Source organism: Hyperolius riggenbachi, chromosome 11 (genome assembly GCF_040937935.1).
Source record: "Hyperolius riggenbachi isolate aHypRig1 chromosome 11, aHypRig1.pri, whole genome shotgun sequence".
NCBI classification, from domain to species: domain Eukaryota; kingdom Metazoa; phylum Chordata; class Amphibia; order Anura; family Hyperoliidae; genus Hyperolius; species Hyperolius riggenbachi.
Genome location: NC_090656.1, coordinates 143,905,322 through 143,923,857, shown reverse-complemented (window position 1 = coordinate 143,923,857; position 18,536 = coordinate 143,905,322). Strand labels below are relative to the sequence as shown.

At 42.7% G+C, this 18,536-nt stretch overlaps 1 protein-coding gene across 2 annotated transcripts in view; it reads left to right on the top strand.

The window, feature by feature from the left end:
• Positions 1–18,536, top strand: part of NUDT22 (nudix hydrolase 22) — a 70,007-nt gene that overhangs the window by 42,555 nt on the left and 8,916 nt on the right. For both annotated transcript variants that reach the window (XM_068259484.1, XM_068259485.1), the window contains exons 3-5: positions 9,117–9,224; positions 16,806–16,903; positions 16,989–17,082. In XM_068259484.1, coding sequence (XP_068115585.1) covers positions 9,117–9,224; positions 16,806–16,903; positions 16,989–17,082 — 300 coding nt within the window. The remainder of the gene's footprint in view (positions 1–9,116; positions 9,225–16,805; positions 16,904–16,988; positions 17,083–18,536) is intronic.

Below are 18,536 nucleotides of genomic sequence, written 5' to 3'. Positions count from 1 at the left end.
CATACTGGCCGAGTGCAAATTTTTCTCCAGTATTTTTTTGATAACTTACTGCATTCATATTGCGCTCAATTCTGACCAAATTTCCTGTGCCTTTGTAGTACACACACCCCCAAATTATCAGCAATCAAATTTCTGGCAACTCGACCATGCAGCCAATCAAGTGCCTCCTTATTGTGAATCTTAAAACTGCCACACCTCATATTTTCTGAATCCTGTATTTCATCTAAAGTTATTTTGGGCTTTATTTATTTATTTATTTTTGCATCTATCTTTGCAATTTTTCTAGCAGTTGTGACTGAAAATCTGTTGGGCTGCCTGACCGTGGTTTGCTTCAACAGAACCCATCATTTTCTGCTTCTTCTTAATTAGTTTGAACACTGCTGATTCTGCATTCTCAATTCCTTGGATATTTTCTTCTGTCCCTTTCCATAGAGTTAATCTACCTTTTCCTGCAGATCCTTTGACTTTTTTTTTTTTTTTTTTTTTTTTAATTGCTTTCCCTGTGGCTGAGCATGCTAAAAACATCAGTGCAGCACTGAATGAAAGATGGAAGGGTCTGTCAGGAGTAGGGTTGATCAATGAAATGCACATTTTTCTGAGTTTATGCAAATTTATGTACATTTTTATGCATATATATGCAGCTTGAAAATGGACCAATCAGTTTAAACTATTTCCAAACTGCATATATTTCCACTAGGGCGGTTTGTGCCTGAATTCACACATATGAATACTGGTCCGGAATCTTAGCCTATTGATGTTAATAGGCTGCTGCTGAATTCATGCACATGGAAAAAAAATTCTGAAGCACTGCTCCAGAATTCTGGATAACCCGTCCAAATCACCATAGCCATGCATGGCATGGCTACAGGAGTTTAGATGGGTAATAAGCATGCATGAGTGTGGGCGTCCGTCTCGGAGATGAGCAGCCGGCGTTAGTGGAGACCTGCCCTAAGTCAGATCCCCAGGACTCCCCCTGAAATGTATGTTGGTGGTTACCGCCAGCTCCCCCTGGGCACTGAAGGTGGGGATGCACTCCTTGACATCGGAAAAAAGCTATTTTCAACCTCCTTGGCGGTAAGCTGCCGGGGGGTGCCGCTCAGGCCCTGCTGGGCCGATTTACATAATTTTTTTTTTTCAAACACGCAGCTAGCACTTTGCTAGCTGCGTGTTTGGTCTGATCGCCGATGCGCCGCTACCCGCCGCAATACAGGCCCCCCCCCCCCCCGCATACCCCTTGCGCAGCCTGGCCAATCGCCGCCAGGCTGCGCTATGGGGTGGATCGGGATTCCCTGTGACATCGGCGACATCGATGACGTCACTCCGTTCGTCGCCATGGTGATGGGGGAAGCCCTCAAGGAAATCCTGTTCAGAATGGGATTTCCTTACGGGCAATCATACCGCCAGGGAGGTTAAGGAAGATGTGAGAATTTTTTTTTTCTGGTTAAACTTGATGGACAATTGTCTTTTTTTTTTTTTTTTTCAACCTAAATAACTATAACTATGGCTCCATTTCCTATCCAGAGAAAATAGCTGCATTTTTTTTTATTTGGGGGGAAGGGGGGGTAATGATTGTGAAGTGAAATTGCTGCACTGATTATCTGGGGGTAATGGTTGCAGCCATTTACAGTAGTGATTTAACCACTGAACCCCACAGGCTATTTTACCCTTCCTACCAAGAGCAATTTTCACTTGTCAGCGTTCCTCCTATTAATTTGGCCATTACTTTATTACTGATTAATACTTTTTTCAGTAATTATTTTATCTTATACGCATTTTATAGCGAAAAACAAGGAAAAAAAATACACTTTCTCTAATTCCATCCCCTATAGTTTTAACCAATTGAGGACCATGGTCTTCAACCACCCTAGTGACCAGGCTATTTTTTACAATTAAGGCCACTCTGCAGCTTTAAGGCCTTGCTGCAGGGCCACACAACTCAGGACACAAGTGATTCCCCTCTCCTTTTCTAAAACAGATGTACAGAGGCGCCAAAAGGATAAAATGTGCTAAAATGTTTAAAATATTCGGGTGGCGGTGGTGGGCCGACCACTCCCAAATAGACACGATGCTGTCGTTTAAACTTAAAATAATTTATTTACATACTCCAAGGACATCCTTGGAATATGTAAATAAATTATTTTGAATTTAAACGACAGCATCGTGTCTATTTGGGAGTGGTCGGCCCACCACCGCCAGCCGAATATTTTAAACATTTTAGCACATTTTATCCTTTTGGCGCCTCTGTACATCTGTTTTGTCAAGACATCCACCCTGGGTGGAAGGGTGATATACCCTCTTTTCCTTCTTCAGAGAGCGACATCTTATTCCTGAGTGGGGACAGGTCTAATCTCCCCACCTGCATATACAGTGGTTGCCTAAGCGGTAACCCATGTTTGTGAGTATATTACTTATCATAATTTCACCTTGTTCCAATACATACTACACCATATCGGGCTCTCGGTATCTCTCTTTTTTACCCCTCCTTTTCTGTCCACCAACAAAGCTTTCAGTTGGTGGGCTATGATCACTCCCAGGATGTTTATTTTTTTTTGTAAATAGTTTTTTTCTAATAAATTTCCTTTTTTTAATATTTTTATTCCAGTCCCTCCCCTTGCCAGCCAATTGGCGCAATCGTCTGTCATAGGCTTCTGTCTCCTAGCGGCGATCACCGCTGAGAGGCTGATGAGTGAAGCTCTGTCATTCAAGCGGGGATGCACGTGCATTAGCGCGCATGATCCCCTGAAATATCCGCCCCTAGCACTTCATGCCAATCAGCGTGGAGCTGTCGGCAAGCAGTTAAGATAAACAATGGAACTGTAGCTGAAACCCACACATTTTATCTGCCTACTAGCTGAAGACCCGGGGTTGCCCAGGTATGTATTTGGTTGTTGTTGGATCCAGCCACATTTTCTAACCTTGTCAATGGCCAAGTTTGTGAGCTTTTCAAAATGTGAACCCCAGTCACCCAATGATCGACTATAGCAGGTTTGAGGCTGCTTCCATTAACAGTGTAAGAATGGCAGCCATTCAGATATTCCTCTTTAAACAGAGACTGAAGCAAACAAAAATTGCTATTTTTACCTTCTAGTTCGCTTCAGTACTCTCAGTAGATGTAAACCGCCGCATCCCTGCTGCGAAACAAGGGCTTTAGAACCCCCAAATCCCCAGGGGACAATCCGGCCAGTGCTTCCTGAAAGAGCCAGAGCTTTCAGCTGCAGCTCTACCTCCACTGATGTCAATCCCCGTGTGGATCTCCACCTCTCCCCACCCCTCTCAGTGAAGGAAGAGTGAGACCAAGATGGTCGGGGATGTTTGCCCGGGGATTTGGGGGGTCTAAACCCCTCGTTTTTGCGGCTGGGCTGCAGCGGTTTACATCTACTGACACTAGTGAAGTGAACTACAAGGTAAAAATAGTAATTTTTGTTCGCTTCTCTTAAAAATCAATAGGTGAATTTGGATTGGCTGATTTTCCTGAAAATTAATGGCAGTCACCCAGTGACCAACTTTTCGAAGTTTGAGAACCCTGCCATAAAGAGTGTAAGAATGGCTGCAATTTAAATGTTGGCCCCACTCACTTTTTTTATATCCTTGACTCATAGTCACTCAATTACGTGTGTGAGCTCTGGGGTGCTTGGCATCTATGAGAGAATGTGAGCAGTTTATCAATAACAAAAAAAAAAAATCTTATTGGATGTTTGTGGCTCCACCCCTTTTCTGAATTTGAACCCAAGTCTCCCAATGATCGACTGTAGCAGGTTTGAAGCCTCTACCATTAACAGTGTAAGAATAGCAGCAGCAGTTTGTGTTGCCCTTGAAAATCAGTAAGTGAGTTCTGATTGGCTTTTGTAGGCTTCACCAACTTTACTGAATATTAATCCCAGTGACCAACTGTGACAAATTTTAAGACCCCTGCGATCAACTTAAGTCTAAAAATGGCTGCAGTTCCCATTTAAAATGAACAGCTGAAATGTTAATGGCTGTTTTATGCTCCACCCACTTCCTGAAATTTTAACCTCTGTCACCAAGTGACCAACTGTGCCAAGCTTGAGGACTCTAGCTTTATTACTGTGAGAATAGCAGCCTTCTAAATGTTTCCATTGATGTGAATGGTTGTTATTATTATTCATATCCCTGGAAAATTTTGACTTGGGGCCTGTTTCCACTACATGCAGAATGGGTGCAGAAAAACTGACTCCAACAAATGCCTATGGGCCTGTTTTTCCACTAAACGCGATTTTTCTGATGCAGATTTTCCCCTAGGCATTCATTGGAGTCAGTTTTTTTACATCCATTCTGTGTGTAGTGGAAACAGACCCTTAAAGTTACTGTTATTCAATCAGCAACTAATTTTTTGACGGGAAATAACATAGGTGTCTCCCAAAAGAAAAGACTATGTACAAGAGGCATTATTGTGGAAAAAAACCCATCAATTTTTATTTACATTTGAGCAAAAAGTGTCCAGTTCAAAATTATTCATACCATTCTCAATAGTCAATAGAAAAGCCTTTATTGACTATTAGACCAATCAAACTCTTCCTATAATTGCAGACCAGCTTTTTGCATGTTTGCCCATTCATCTATAGCAGAGATGGCTAACCTTGGCACTCCAGCTGTGGCGGAACTACAAGTCCCATGAGGCATTGCAATACACTGACAGCTCTAAGCATAACTCAGGGAGGCAGAGGCATGATGGGATTTGTAGTTTTGTCACAGCTGGAGTGCCAAGGTTAGCCATCACTGATCTATAGCAATGAGCTCCAAATCTTTCAGGTTGGAGGGTCTTCTTGCCATCAGCCTGATTTTTAGCTCCCTCCAAAGATTCTCAATTGGATTCAAGTCAGGGCTCTGGCTGGGCCACTCCAAAATGTTAATGTTGTTGTCTGCTAACCTATTCTTCACGACTTTTGCTGTGTGTTTTGGGTCATGGTCCTGCTGAAATGTCGACTGGTGCCCAAGTCCAAGTTTCTCTTGTCTGTACCCAGAGGTTGGCGCTCACAGTGCTATGGGACATATGAAACACAGTATTATTTGTAGCAGTATGACAATTTCCTAGTTCACAGCAGAATTATAGTCCACCACTTTTTCTCCCACAAGATAGGATCCACAAAGTCCAGAGCAGTTTCCAGGCCAAAATTCCACACAATACTCTTGTATATTTCACAGGGGTTCCTATGTCACAGTTCCCTCTAATATACCACAGAAGTCCTCATACACAGTTCTACAGTTCAACCACTGGATAGGACAGCCTCCACCACACCCTAGTGAGAGTCACTCACTGTGTGGAAAGACCCTCTGTTAGGTCTATTGGCACCTTGGGACCGTTATCAGGTCGTCCCCCACGACTTTCGCTATATTCCAGATCCTCTCCTCTTTGCAGGATTCTTCTTAATTAGCCAACCTCAATAAAAAGGCTTATATAGTGTAATACTGTAACTTTATTAAAATGTTATAAAAAAAAAATATTGCACTCACAATCTCTAAGTTAAAAGCTGCACATAGAGTTTCCCACGGGCTCTCCCCCGTTTGGTGGTCGGCTGGCGTATGTGTCACCAGAAGCTGATAGGATGCTGACCGCCGCACGCTCGGTCGTCTGTATCCTTCCTCTGCTCTGCAGACTGCCTGATGTTGTCATTGAGAATCCTCTTGTATTGCTCTTTTTTCATGGTGCCGTTTACTCTGATTAGGTTCCCTCCCTGGTCCATTGGCTGAATAACACCCCCAAAGTATTAGGTTCCCACCACCATGTTTGACAGTGGGGATGGTGTTCTTTAGTTTGAAGGTTTATCCTTTTTTACGCCACATGAAAGAAACCTTGTGACCAAACAATTCAATTTTAGTTTCATCTGACCATAACACAGGAGACCAGAAGTCTTCTTCTTTGTCCAGATGAGCATTTGCAAAGACCAAGCGAGCTTTTGTGTTCCTTATCTGGAGAAGTGGCGTCCTCCTTAGTCTGCATTCGTGGAACCCAGCAGTATACAGTGTCCATTGGATTTTCTGCTTTGAGACATTGCCACCAGCAGAGCCCAGTTTCACTAGGATGACTTTGGTGGTGTTCCTTTAATTTTTTTTTTTTCCACCTCTCTCACTATCCTCTTGGTCAGCACAGGAGTCATTTTTGGCTTCTGACTACATTCTCTGAGATTTTCCACTGTGCGGAACATCTTGCATGTTTTAATAATACTTTGCACTGTAGCCACTGGAACTTGAAAACATTTAGAAATGTCCTTGTAGCCCTTTACTGACTTGTGAGCAGCCACAATGCACAGTCGCTGGTCCTCACTGAGCTCCTTTGTCTTAGCCATGACTGTCCGCAAACCAACTGCAGAGAACTGCTGTTTTTCACCTGTTGAGTTGATTAAAACAGCTGTTCCCAATTAATCATGGTAATTAGGATGCTTTAGAACCTCTTGGACTATCATAAATGGTATAGAACTTTGGATTTTCCCGCAGACTGTGACAGTTTGTGAAGGGTATGAATAATTTTGTAAATACATATAGATGTCCGCGTTCTGAACGGTATTCTAGATTACTGTTCGCATAACAAGTTCCACAGATCAATATGGATTATCCACGTTGTTCTGCAGCTATATGCCCTCAGATGAGACTTATATAGAGAAAGAAAACACATAACAGGAATATAGTGTAATATTTCTTAATTGCTGTTGCACCTCCACTTTACCACAGTGCCAAATACTACAGTGAAGCACACCCCCAGTGAAGCACACCTATATGTACATACAATGCGCTCACCTGATATAATGGAAGATCCACTGCTTCTCCTCTCCACTGCACTTTAGCTCAAGCACACAAGGTGGGTGGGGTAAACAGACCATTGTGTAATATTGTATAGCCCAATATCAAATAGCATCAGCATTTCTTCCGAGCATGGACAGCTCTCTTTTTAACTCGCACCACAGATTTTCAATCACATTCAATCCTGGGGACTAAGATGGCCATTCCAGAACATTGTACTTGTGCCTCTGCATGAATGGCTTAGTGGATTTTGAGCAGTGTTTAGGGTCATTGTCTTGTTGAAAGGTCCAGCCCTGGCGCAGCTTCAGCTTTGTCACTGATTCCTGGACGTTGGTCTCCAGAATCTGCTGATACGGAGTGGAATCCATGCGTCCCTCAACTTTGACAAGATTCCTAGTCCCTGTACTGGCCACACAGCCCCATACATTGATGGAACCACCACCATATTTTACTTTAGGTAGCAGGCGTTTTCTTGGAATGCTGTGTTCTTTTTCCTCCATGCATAATGCCCCTTGTTCTGCCCAAATAACTCAATTTTAGTTTCATCAGTCCACAGCACCTTATTCCAAAATGAAGCTAGTTTGTCCAAATGTGCTTTAGCATACCTCAAGCAGCTCTGTTTGTGCTGTGGGCGGAGAAAAGGCTTCCACTGCATCACTCTCGCATACAGCATCTCCTTGTGTAAAGTGTGCCAAATTGTTGAGCGATGCACAGTGACTCTATCTGCAGCAAGATGATTTTGTAGGTCTTTGGTGCTGGTCTGTGGGTTGACTGACTGTCTTCACCATTCGTTGCTTCTGTCTAGCCGAGATTTTTCTTGGTCTGCCACTTTGAGCCTTAACTTGAACTGAGCATGTGGTCTTCCACTTCAATATGTTCCTAACCAATCTTTGTCTTCAGGTAATTTGAGAGTTGTTTTGAGACCCCCATGTTGCTACACTTCAGAGAAAATTAAGAGGAGGGAAACTTACAATTGAACCCCTTAAATACTCTTTCTCATAATTGGACTCACCTGTGTATGTAGGTCGGGTCACTGAGCTTACCAAGCCAATTTGAGTTCCAATAATTAGTTCTAAAGGTTTTGCAATCAATAAAATGACAACAGTGCCCAAATATATGCAGTGCCTAATTTTGTTTAAACAATTATTGTACACTTTCTGTAAATCGAATAAACTTCATTTTACTTCTCAAATATCACTGTGTGTGTCTCCTATATGATATATTTAACTGACATTTTTTATCATAACAACCAATGATTTATACAGGAAAATTATGGCGATTAACAAGGTTGCCCAAACTTTCACATCCCACTGTAGGTGTGCTTCACTGGGGGTGTGCTTCACTGTAGTATTTGGCACTGTGGTAATGTGGAGGTGCAACAGCAATTAACAAATAATACACTATATTCCTGTTATTTGTCTTCTTTCCCTATATATGTCTCATCTGAGGGCATATGGCTGCAGAACAACGTGGATAATCCATATTGATCTGTGGAACTTGTTATGCGAACAGTAATCTGGAATACTGTTCAGAGCGCGGACATCTATATGTATTTACAATCTGAGGTGACTTTTGGTGTTGCGAGCCGGTATCTGAGACTGTATTAGTGGAACTTGTGCGTTAGTGGAATTTGTGCTTTTAAAAACAGCAGAGGAGCGCAACATCTTTTTTTTACCCATTTTTTTATGAATAATTTTGGACTGGACAATTTTTGCTCAAATGTAAATAAAAGCTGAGAATTTTTTTCCCCCCACAATAATGTCTCTTGTACATTGTCTTATAATCTTTTGGGAGACACCTTTGTCATTTCCTGTAAAAAAAAAAAAAAAAAAAAAAAATCTAAATAAATAAAAAATTACTTGGTTGAATAAAAGTGATTTTAAGGCACAATTTGCCAGGGATATGAATAATTACGGGCATCACTGTGTGTGCGTGTATGTATGTGTATATGTATGTGCGTGTATATATGTACGTGTGTGTGTGTGTGTGTCCTGGCTATCTCAACATTTACATTATGTCCCTAGTACAATGTATGGCGACAATATATTTCTTGGAAATAAAGGTTTTTTGTTTTCTCATTATACTCTGTCAGTGATTACATACAAGCCCTTATTTGAAAAAACAGCCACAGTATAAACTGATTTCATTTCTGTCACTTTGGGGGGTGGGGCTTACAAGTGTTTTATTTTGGTACAGAGTATAGGAAAATAACAATTTTACTGCTTTTGATACAGCTTGCGACTAAAAAGTATTCACATGACATAGGCCTCAGCCCTAAAAACAGCCCTAAAAAAAGTGATGCAAGTTATGAAATAAGAGACGTAATATATATGATACTTATTTTCTCCTCCTTAATGCAGGCTGTTGCTCCAGATATTCCTGAAGAAGAACTGAGCTTGGATGTGTTGCAGCCAGAATTGGTTATCAGAGAACTTTTCTCATCTATCCTTGCTGAAATACGGGATGAGGTAAGTAGACTTCAATTATTTCTTCTTTTGTGCTTCCAAGCAGGTGGAATAATATGGTAAATCTTAAAGATTCCTTGAGGAAAAGAGTGAAATCATTTTCCATCAAGTTTGAAATCTGCTATGGGTTATGATTTGGAGCTAGGCAGTGATCGTTGAATATTATTTGAATATGTGTTTATTTTTTATACCCTTTTTCTCCTGCTTATTTTAAATTTGTATAGTATTTAAGAAAACAAATAGCCCTCAGCCCCCTTAACCACTTAAGGACTGCAGTCATAAAACCCCTTAAAGGAATTCTATCAAAGATTACATTTTTGAGCAAACATCTTTAATCAATGTAAAATAAATGTAAATAAAGAAGTCAGCATATATTTTTATGTGCTGTAAGTTTTTTCAACATGTGTGTGGAAGTCAGTGTGCCCTGAGGACACACTGACGGCGACGGGGCACTGGAATAGTCCATGTTGCTAATTATAAAACAAAGCATTGCAGGCCGTTTCCCTAGCTCCCCCACCCGTGGCCGCCGCAGTAACGAGCCATCCGTTCTGCTCAGTTTATGCCCGGACATTAGTATGTAAGAGAGGGCGCACTTCCATATGCGCATTGATCAGTGTCCCGGCGAGTCAGTGCAGTGGATGTTTGCTATTGAGGCAAAGGAGGGCGGAAGTGTTCCGTTCTGACAGAGCGCTGTAATACAAATGTATTATGTATTACAGCGCTCTGTCAGAACGGAACACTTCCGCCCTCCTTTGCCTCAATAGCAAACATCCACTGCACTGACTCGCCAGGACACTGATCAATGCGCATATGGAAGTGCGCCCTCTCTTACATACTAATGTCCGGGCATAAACTGAGCAGAACGGATGGCTCGTTACTGCGGCGGCCACGGGTGGGGGAGCTAGGAAAACGGCCTGCAATGCTCTGTTTTACAATTAGCAACTCATCATACACCTAACGTAATACCTTGGGATGCCTTCTTTCTAAAATGGGGTCACTTGTGGGGTTCCTATACTGCCCTGGCATTTTAGGGGCCAAAAACCGTGAAGGGTAGTCTAGAAACTAAATGCCTCAAAATGACTGTTCAGGGGTATAAGCATCTGCAAATTTTGATGACAGGTGGTCTATGAGGGGCCGAATTTTGTGGAACCGGTCATAAGCAGGGTGGCCTCTTAGATGACAGGTTGTATTGGCACAGAGGTGCAGGAAGCGCAGGATGTTGTCAAATCGTGACTTGGACAGGGCAACAAAGGACATGGGCATGTGATGTATTGGGTGCATAGACCAATAAGACCGCAATATATTCTTTTTGACTAGACCCATGTTAAGGAGAAGGCCTCAAAAAATGTTACGTTTGGAAACTTGGAGTGGTTTCCACCGAAAAGGCTGGGCATGGTAGCTTCTTGGATTGGTGGTTGCGTATTGTGTGGCATAACGGTTCCTCTGCCACAATTAAGTGGTAGAGACCAGCAGTGATCAGAAAAAAAAATTCTGTCACTGCGGTGGGGCGGGTGAGGGTTTGGCCAGGTGATCAGAAGCCCACAGGGGGCAGATGAGGGTCTGATCTGATGGGTATAATGGGTAGCAGTGACAGGGGGTGATTGATGGGTGATCAGTGGGTGATTAGAGGGGAGAACAAATGTAAATAATGCACTGGGGAGGTGATAAGGGGGTGAGTGAGGGTGTGGTTAGGGTCTGAGCTGATGGGTGGCAGTGACAGGGGGTGATTGATGGGTAATTGACAGGTGATCAGTGGGTGATTGCAAGGGAGGTTAGATGTATACAGTACACAGGGGGGGGGGGTCTGGGGAGGATCTGAGGGTGTGGGGGGGGGGTGATCAGGAGCCCCCAGGGGGCAGTTTAGGACCTAATCTAAAAAATAGCATTTACAGGGAGTGATTGATGGGTGATTAGGGGGTGATTGGGTGCAAACAGGGGTCTGAGGGGGTATCTGGGGGGGGTCTGAGGGGTGCTGTGGGGGATGGGGGGGCAGATCAGTGTGTGTGTGCTTACCAGGGGGGCTGCCTCCTGCCCTGGTGGTCCCTCGATCACTGGGACCACCAGGGCAGGAGGCAGCCTGTATCATACGCTTTGTATACATTACAAAGTGCATCATGCGCTTTCTATGCGGCAGATCGGGGGTTAACAACCCGCCGGCGCTGCTAATTGGCCGGTGGGTTGACGTCGCGGGTGGGCGGAGCCTAATGCCGGCGATTGCACGCACAATCCCCTCTTCCAGGACCCGACGCCTATGGGCTTTAGCCGGTCCTGGGCGTGCCACTTTGCCGACGCCCATAGGTAGTGGGCGGTCGGCAAGTGGTTAAAGAGGAACACCAGTGAAAATACTGTAATAAAAAGTGCTTAATTTTCACAATAATTATGTATAAATGATTTAGTCAGTGTTTTTCTCACTGTAAAATCTTTCCTCTCCCTAACATTCTGACATTTACCACATGGTGACATTTTTACTGCTGGCAGGTGATGTCAGTAGAAGGAGAGGAGGAGACGCTGCTTGCTTTTTTGGCAGTTGGACCCAGCTGTACACAATGCAATGAGGTTCACAGACAGGAAACTTGCTGTGGGAGGGGTTTCACCACAATATCAGCCATACAGAGCCCCCTGATGATCCGTTTGTAAAAAAAAAGATTTCTCATGGGAAATGGGGTATCCGCTACTGATTGGGATGAAGTACAGTTCTTTTTTTTAAAAATGTGTCTTTTCTGGTGTAGCTAGCAAGTCCCCCGGCACAGTCCCCCTCCCTCCGCTTGCCGCCGGCGATATTTATATTTACCTCCTCGCGATCCCACGATAGCTTCAGGCGTTGCTACGCCGACAATCTGGTCTGACGTCATGCGCAGTTCTGATCACGCCATTGCGACCCCTGGAGGCTATGGAGAGGCTGCGCCGGCACAGGCTCCGGGGGGGGGGGGGGGGAGGTATGTATAAAAAAGCGGCGATCGGGGGGATCAGAGCAGGCCAGCAGCGATCGGACGGGTGATGTAGGTAGCCAAGTGCTAGCTACACACCCTCCGAAAATTTGGTCTAAAAAGACCCTCCAGGGGCTGAGCTCGTCCATACCGCTCAGGTGGTTAAAGGGAATTTGAAGTGAAAATAAACTTATGATTTTGTATGTGTAAGTACAGCTAAGAAACAGAACATTAGTTGCGCAGATATGAGTTTCCTATTGTTTCCAGAACAGGAACAGTTAAAGTGTACCAGAGCTGTGGTAAAAAGCTCATCCACGGCTTCCTCCAGCAGTATAAACACGTGTGAGTCCTTTGTCTGCCATTCAGCCACGATCTCCGTGCACGCGCAGAAGACCCAGACTGGACCCGACTGTGCCAGTTACACAGCTCTGGTTTACTTTAAGAATCTTCAGTTGCTGTCTATGCTAAAGAGCTCTCCGACCCAACTTGGGTCAGCTACAGTGCTGTTTCCTGAATCACTTATCTCAACCTGTCTCTCACTGTTCCTTGTTTAAAGGATACCCAAACTGAAATGTGACATAATGAGATAGACATGTGTATATACAATGCCTAGCACACAAATAACTATGCTGTGTTCCTTTTTTTATTTCTCTGCCTGAATGAGTTAAATATAAGGTATGCAAGTGGCTGACTCAGTCCTAGCTCAGACAGGAAGTGACTACAGTGTGACCCTCACTGATAAGAAATTCCAACTATAAAACACTTTCCTAGCAGAAAATGGCTTCTGAGAGCAAGAAAGAGGTAAAAAGGGGGAATTTCTTATCAGTGAGGGTCACGCTGTAGTCACTTCCTGTCTGAGTCAGGACTGAGTCAGCCACTTACATACCTGATATTTAACTCTTTCAGGCAGAGAAAGAAAAAAGGAACACAGCATAGTTATTTGTGTGCTAGGCACTGCACATACACATGTCTATCTCATTATGTCACATTTCAGTTCGGGTATCCTTTAAGGTTTTACTGTCAGGAAGTTTAAAGGGTCATTAGCTCTGCTCTGTTTCATAGTTTAAAATACAGAGTGTAGTTTGTAAACTGCAAATATTAGAGAATGATCCAATGTTTAAAAAAATAATTAAAAAAAAAGCTTTATTACTTAAAATGAAAATATGAGACTCTTTTCTTTGCTACTAATCTATTAATTATCCATAGTACACATACAATTCATTATACAGTGGTTTGCAAAAGTATTCGGCCCCCTTGAAGTTTTTCACATTTTGTCATATTACTGCCACAAACCTGAATCAATTTTATTGGAATTCCACATGAAAGACCAATACAAAGTGGTGTACATGTGAGAAGTGGAACGAAAATCATACATGCTTCCAAACATTTAAAAAAAAAATTACTGCAAAGTGGGGTGTGCTTATTCAGCCCCCTGAGACAATACTTTGTAGAACCACCTTTTGCTGCAATTACAGCTGCCAGTCTTTTAGGGTATGTCTCTACCAGCTTTGCACATCTAGAGACTGAAATCCTTGCCCATTCTTCTTTGCAAAACAGCTCCAGCTCAGTCAGATTAGATGGACAGAGTTTGTGAACAGCAGTTTTCAGATCTTGCCACTGATTCTCAATTGGATTTAGATCTGGACTTTGACTGGGCCATTCTAACACATATGTTTTGTTTTAAACCATTCCATTGTTGCCCTGGCTTTATGTTTAGGGTCGTTGTCCTGCTGGAAGGTGAACCTCCGCCCCAGTCTCAAGCCTTTTGCAGACTTTCTTCCAATATTGCCCTGTATTTGGCTCCATTAATCTTCCTGTCAACTCTGACCAGCTTCCCTGTCCCTGCTGAAGAGAAGCACCCCCAGAGCATGATGCTGCCACCACCATATTTGACAGTGGGGATGGTGTGTTCAGAGTGATGTGCAGTGTTAGTTTTCCACCACACAGCATTTTGCATTTTGGCACAAGAGTTCCATTTTGGTCTCATCTGACCAGAGCATCTTCTTCCACATGTTTGCTGTGTCCCCCTTGTGGCAAACTGCAAACGGGACTTATGCTTGTCTGTTAACAATGGCTTTCTTCTTGCCACTCTTCCATAAAGGCCAACTTTGTGCAGTGCACAACTAATAGTTGTCCTATGGACAGATTCCCCCACCTGAGCTGTAGATCTCTGCAGCTCGTCCAGCCTTGCATTTCTGATCAGCGCTCTCCTTGTTCGGCCTGTGAGTATAGTTGGATAGCCTTGTCTTGGTAGGTGTACAGTTGTGCCCTACTCCCATTTCTGAATGATCGCTTGAACAGTGCTCCGTAGGATGTTCAAGGCTTTGGAAATCATTTTGCAGCCCAAGCCTGCTTTAAATTTCTCAATAACATCATCCCTGACCTGTCTGGTGTGTTCTTTGGACTTCATGGTGTTGTTGCTCCCAATATTCTCTTGGACAACCTCTGCGTCCATCACAGAGCAGCTGTATTTGTACTGACATTAGATTACACACAGGTGCACTCTATTTAGTCATTAACACTCATCAGGCAATGTCTATAGGCAACTGACTGCACTCAGACCAAAGGGGGCTGAATAATTACGCACACCCCACTTTGCAGTTATTGATTTGTAAAAAATGTTTGGAATCATGTATGATTTTCGATCCACTTCTCACGTGTACACCACTTTGTATTGGTCTTTCACGTGGAATTCCAATAAAATTGATTCATGTTTGTGGCAGTAATATAACAAAATGTGGAAAACTTCAAGGGGGCCGAATACTTTTGCAAACCACTGTATACTTTATTTTTTTTTTACTTCAGAGTCACTTTAACCAGCACCCCCCCCCCCCCCCCCCAATTACACCTCCATAGCAAAGTCCTGCTGTGTTGACCAGTGGCCCTGCCTACCCTTCCATGGAACTAATGAGACCCCTTCTTTTATATACTGCTCCCACATCACCCTGTACTCACCTTAAAGGGAACCTAAACTGAGAGGGAGATGGATGTTTCCTTCTAAATAATACCAGTTGCCTGGCAGTCCTGCTAATCTCTTTGACTGCAGTAGTGGCTGAATCACACACTCGAAACAAGCATGCAGCTAATCCAGTCTGACTTCAGTCAGAGCATCTGATCTGCATGCTTGTTCAGGGGCTGTGGTTAAAAGTGTTAGGATCAGCAGGAGAGTCAGGCAACTGGTATTATTTTAAAAGGAAAAATCCATATCCTTCTCAGTTTAGGTTCCCTTTTAAAGTCCAGACTTGTTTGCAGGAGGGTTGTTGCTGAAGATGGGGAGACTACAGGAGATACATTACCTAGCTATATTGTTAAATCTTACCTATAGTGTTTTAGGGGGACACTCTGGATAATGTTATTTGGCTGTTACACATTGCTTAATCATTTTAAGTGTAACAAACTAAGTTTGTTGTTTTAGGGAATGTGCTGCCTAGTTATGATGCTTGGGAGCGGAAAGGCAAATATTTTAAGTTAATTTACACTTACTATTAAAGAGACACTGAAGCGGGAAAAAAAATATGATATGATGAATTTGTTGTGTACTATGAATAATTACTAGAAGATTAGCAGCAAAGAAAATATTCTCATATTTTTATTTTCAGGTATATAGTGTTTTTTCTAACATTGCATCATTCTCTAATATGTGCAGATTAGACAACACTCAGCATTCAAAATGATTCTTTCAGAGCAGTCTGTGAACTAATGACCTCTCCTCTGGCAGAGGAAAAGTAAATAGTTAACTAACACTTGAGATAATAAAAGTCAGAAAACAGCCCTCTCCACGACTTTGAAAGTCGTAGAGTTTAATGGCTTTTTTGTATAGAGATAACAACTGGAGTTTCTTAACTCTTCCTGTACTGGAAACAATTATACTGATGTATCTGATCTTAATGTTTTATTTCTTAGCTGTACTACACATACAAATCATAATATCATAATTTTTTTTTTCGCTTCAGTGTCTCTTTAAAACCACTTAGTTCCAACACTACAGTATATTTATCGCATTTGTAGCACCAGTTTTGGCACAATGTGAATATAAGACTGTACCTGTAATGAGCATGATGTGTTGGCATGCACTTTTATTACCCCCTGGGATCTTAAGAGGACTAATTAGGGAAGCCCTCCTTGTTGTCATATGTAGATACCCTCTACCCTCCTGCAGAGATCAGCAGATGGAAATGTTTCTGAGGTAAGTAGTATTTCACATCTTTCAGCAGTTTGCACCATAGTTAGACAAGGATTTGGTACATGTCTGAGGAGGCTGGCTATAGTGGTGGCATGGGAGCACCACACTTGTTGCTTTTATTGGAAGACATGAAGTGTGGGAGTCAGCAAGCAGGCTTTAGTCTGTTTAATCCTTCAGGATTTTTCCATATGGTTTAATTATACAGAAAAGTTAAGGGCTAAAAACAGATTGCTTCTGTTAATACTTTTTTGTGGATCTACAGTATTTAAAGATATTACAGTGAATTCCTATGCATGTATCTGATATAGGGTCATTTTAAGGTAAAAAATAATCAGTGAGATTTTTTTATTTTTTTTATTTCCTAGTTGTAGGGCACGGCATCCACAAGATGTCAAACTGTGATGCATAGAAAATATCTAAGGACTGAAGTGGATGGATGTTATTGATGCTTGTTTAAAATATTGTTTTTATTAGGTAAATCTACCTTTATCTACCTTAAGTGAACCGCTACTTCTGGGCATTGCTCGTAATCATACAAGTGCAGGAAGACCAAGCGCAGAATTTTATGTAAGGTATGTGCATATTATGGAGCTAGCTGGTGCTGTTTTTAAACCCATATCTTTTATTCAATTACCATTAACTGTCAAATGCTTTTAGGTGTAATCTGACCTCAGAAGAGATAAAGGAGAGGTACTTGCAGGGTGGACCAGAAGCACATGAATCTACAGAAATTATTTTTGTTAACAAAAAGGTAAAGATCTTATGATGGCTCATGTTATTGGGCTATTTTTGTCTGTCTATACTGACAAGCTTTTCTGCATCTTGCAACAGTGTGTGTGTGTATGTATATGCTTAAAGGGAAACTTAAGTCAAGTATAAAAAATGAGATTTACTCACCTGGGTCTTCCCTCAGCCCCCAGCAGCCGATCGGTGCCCTCGCAGCCCCGCTCAGATGCTCCTGCACCCGCCGGTGAACACTTCCGGTTTGGCCGTCACCGGCCGACAGGCATGGGAACGCGAGTGATTCTTCGCGTTCCCAGCCTGTATATCGCCCCCTACGCTGCTATTGCGGCCAGCTGGTCGCAATAGCCGCATAGGGGGCGATATACAGGCCGGGAACGCGAATAATCACTCGCGTTCCCATGCCTGTCGGCCGGTGACGGCGAAACCGGAAGTGTTCGCCGGCGGGTGCAGGAGCATCTGAGCGGGGCTGCGAGGGCACCGATCGGCTGCTGGGGGCTGAGGGAAGCCCCAGGTGAGTAAATCTCATTTTTATACTTGAGTTTCCCTTTAACTGTGCTAGAGGTTTTTATGCAATACAATGCAAAGCATGCACGCAGCACTTATGGAGATTGGGGTTCTCCAGTGCTGCGTGCATGCTTTGCATAGTATTGCATAAAATTTGGTTTGTGCTGCTCATCCCCTGACATATATTTTCCCCTGTGAGCGTGCATAGCCACGCCCACCTCTAGCACAGTTAAGCATATAAATGAGCGGAGCTCATAGTTCAGTTAGTAGCTAGTAGAAGGTGAGGTGTTTTTAATTTAATTTCTCCCATTTAGTTGACCCCTGGGTTTTTGGTATGGTTCCCACTAGAACGCTGATTAAAACTAGCATTTTTACCTGGTTAGAGTAGGACTCACCAGATCAGGGACACTTTAGCGCAGTTGGTGAGCTTAAACGCGTTAAAGCGTAACCAAGAGCCCCTGTCACTGCTTTCCTGTTGTGTGCTGCAGCCCCTCTGTATTTATATATTTCTTAAGGAGATTGGGGTTCTCCAGTGCTGCGTGCATGCTTTGCATAGTATATATATATATATATGTGTGTGTGTGTGTGTGTGTGTGTGTGTATATGTATATATAGTTTATGAATATAAATTTGTATATGTATATATATGTATGTGTGTATATATATAAAAAGTCCACAAGGTTTGCAGCACACAAACGCTCTTAGAACAAAGAGCGTTTGTGTGCTGCAAACCTTGTGGACTTTTGTTGTATCCTTGAGGACGTGGGGAATCCTCCGTTTGCCTGCACACTATACCCCATCCATAGGGGTCAACTTGTGGAGCTGCTGATCCTTTGGACATATATATATATGTATATGTATATGTATGTATATGTATATTTATATTTCATTATTTTCTGTAATGTACTGATAAACATTAGACTTTCATAACTTTCATATATTTTAGATTCATTGCAC